This window comes from Penaeus japonicus, unplaced genomic scaffold, assembly GCF_977035675.1.
Source record: "Penaeus japonicus unplaced genomic scaffold, GWHDUDI00000001_assembly GWHDUDI00000016, whole genome shotgun sequence".
Classification (NCBI taxonomy): domain Eukaryota; kingdom Metazoa; phylum Arthropoda; class Malacostraca; order Decapoda; family Penaeidae; genus Penaeus; species Penaeus japonicus.
Genome location: NW_028234418.1, coordinates 23,875,487 through 23,877,986, shown reverse-complemented (window position 1 = coordinate 23,877,986; position 2,500 = coordinate 23,875,487). Strand labels below are relative to the sequence as shown.

General features: G+C 35.6%; 2 protein-coding genes across 2 annotated transcripts in view; one reads left to right on the top strand and one right to left on the bottom strand.

Annotated features, from left to right (window-relative positions):
- The window catches only part of LOC122244644 (uncharacterized), a 1,399-nt gene extending 1,284 nt beyond the window's left edge, over positions 1-115 (bottom strand). The window contains exon 1 of the mRNA XM_043002606.2: positions 44-115. Within this exon, the coding sequence (XP_042858540.2) occupies positions 44-115 (72 nt within the window). The remainder of the gene's footprint in view (positions 1-43) is intronic.
- Positions 116-2,036: 1,921 nt separating this feature from the next.
- Positions 2,037-2,500, top strand: part of LOC122242830 (cuticle protein AMP1A-like) — a 906-nt gene continuing 442 nt past the window's right edge. The window contains exons 1-2 of the mRNA XM_043000229.2: positions 2,037-2,060; positions 2,199-2,500. The exon at positions 2,199-2,500 is cut by the window's right edge and continues 3 nt beyond it. Coding sequence (XP_042856163.2) covers positions 2,052-2,060; positions 2,199-2,500 — 311 coding nt within the window. The 5' untranslated portion in view covers positions 2,037-2,051. The remainder of the gene's footprint in view (positions 2,061-2,198) is intronic.

Genomic DNA, 2,500 nt, shown 5'->3' with positions numbered 1-2,500 from the left:
TGTGTAGATAAAATATATCCGCTAAAATATATTGGAGACTTACAAGCTTCATGCCGGCGGAGGTAGAGGGTGCTCGGAGGACTTGGCAAGTCACTGATGTTAACCTCTCATACATTGCCTTATATACCACGTGGAATTGTCACGGTCAATATGGCACCATCATAGCCACCCATGCATGGCATTGCTGATGCTTTCACGTGGTATATAGCGGATCTAGATGTTCTGACTTTCATTTGATATATAATCATTCTCATTTAGAGTTTACTGGGTTATCATTTCTCTCGTTAGAAGTTACTAATCCAGTCTATCACAAATTAGAAGTGCCGTCACATGATGTATGAAATAAAAATGATACTTGAATATATGGAAAACAATATTAATCTGGAGCTTATCATTATCATTGTTGTCATCGTTATTAATATTATTTTCATTATAACTGTTATTACCATTATAATCATTATAATCATTATCATTGTTATTATCATTTTAGTTACTCCTGTTATTATTGTTCTTATAGTTATCGTAAATATTGTTATTCTTTATCACTATTACTACTATCATTATAATAATTATAGCCATTGCTATTATCTTTATTATCATTATTACTACTACGACTCTTATCATTATTATTATTGCCACTATTGTATTTATTATCACTATCATTGTCATTATTGTTATCGTTATCATCATTATTGTTATTACTATTATTAGTAGTAGTATCATTATTACTATTATCATTTTAATCTATCATCATGGGTAGCATCATTATGATTATGGTCATTATCATTAGAATCATCATTATCACCGTTATTGTTATTAGGATTATGATTATCCATGTTAATAATCTTACAATTTTTTTTATCATCATGACTATTGTTATCATAATCATCTTTTCTGTCATATTTTTGTTTGATAACATTACCAGGCACTTAAAAGACTAATATCTAAGTAAACATAAGTAATATTTTTTATCTATACCGGAGAAGTTTTGTGCCATTATGCCTATTATATTGCCATCAGTTTTATTATGATCATTATCATTATTTTCGTCATCATTGCTGAAGTTGTTTTGCTGCTGTTATCATTGGTGTCATTGAAATTGTTATTTCCTTCGTTATTAATATTGTTATTGTTATCATTACCACTAGCACCATTAGATTCACTATCGTTATCGTTATCATCATTAGCGTTGTTGCATTTGTTATTAATATCAGAGAGAGAGAGAGAAGCAGTGAGAGAGAGAGAGAATGAGAGAGAGGCACACACATACACAGAAGTGGCAAAAAAAAGAGAAAGAGAGAGGAGCCAGCGAGAGAGAGAGAGACATACAGAAAGAGAGAGAGAATGAGCCAGCAAGAGAGAGAGAGAGAGAGAGAGAGAGAGAGAGAGAGAGAGAGAGAGAGAGAGAGAGAGAGAGAGAGAGAGAGAGAGAGAGAGAGAGAGAGAGAGAATGAGCGAGAAAGAGCGATAGGGAGAGAGGCACACACACATATACAAAGAGAGAGAGAGAGAGAGAGAGAGAAATTAAATACAGTTCGTTCGGATACGATGAAATATATATTCTGAAATGTAATTTTTATATCAGAGATTACGTGTTTTTTTTCTGCCAAATGATTTATGCAAAAGAATGAATAAAAAAATCATTTAAATAATGATGACATAGTGACTGCACAACAGTATTCACAAATGAAATTTATAGAAATTCAAAATGGACTTTGAAGTGGTGAAACATAACATTTATTCTAACACTGTAAATTTTCCCATGTTAAAAGTCTAATAGTCATTAGGGCTTGTACTAACAACACGACGGTAAGATAGAGAGGAAAACCTATATGATACCTGTAGTCATTATTTCTTACAAATGTAGTACTCAAACAGACGGATGCACATATAGGCACTCACAGAAAATTGTATATTGCACGAGATAATTCCTTACGTGGGCGGCAGTGATGATGCGATCTTGACCGAAGCACTTGGTATATAAAGCCAGGTTTGAAAGACCGGGATCACTCACCTCCTGAGCCATTCTCCTCACCACATCCTCCGTTGTCATGAAGATTGTGAGTCTGTGATTTAACTAATCCTAGATCTTATAGAATGTTCACTTCAAATATTAAGAAAAAAATGAATATTTTAGAAAAGAAGCATAAGATCAATGGTCAACTAAAACACTATAACAATTGTTTTACCTTTTTCAGCTTGTATTCGCCGCCATTGTATCATTCTGCTTAGCAGACAGATTACCCATCCACTTCGGTTATGCCTCTCCACACCCTCCTTCCATCTTCAGTCATAAGTCGCAAACTGCATCTCGCCCATCCTTTTCCGCCCCGAGATCTGCTCCCGGCCCAGTAGTGCCCATCCTTGTGGACGATCGCGTTCACCCCGACGCTGGCGCTTACAGCTTCAATGTTGAGACCGGCGACGGCATCTCACGACAGGAAAGTGGATCGCCTATTCCCGCCAAGGAGGGTCCCGTCACAGCCATGTCTGGCTCTTA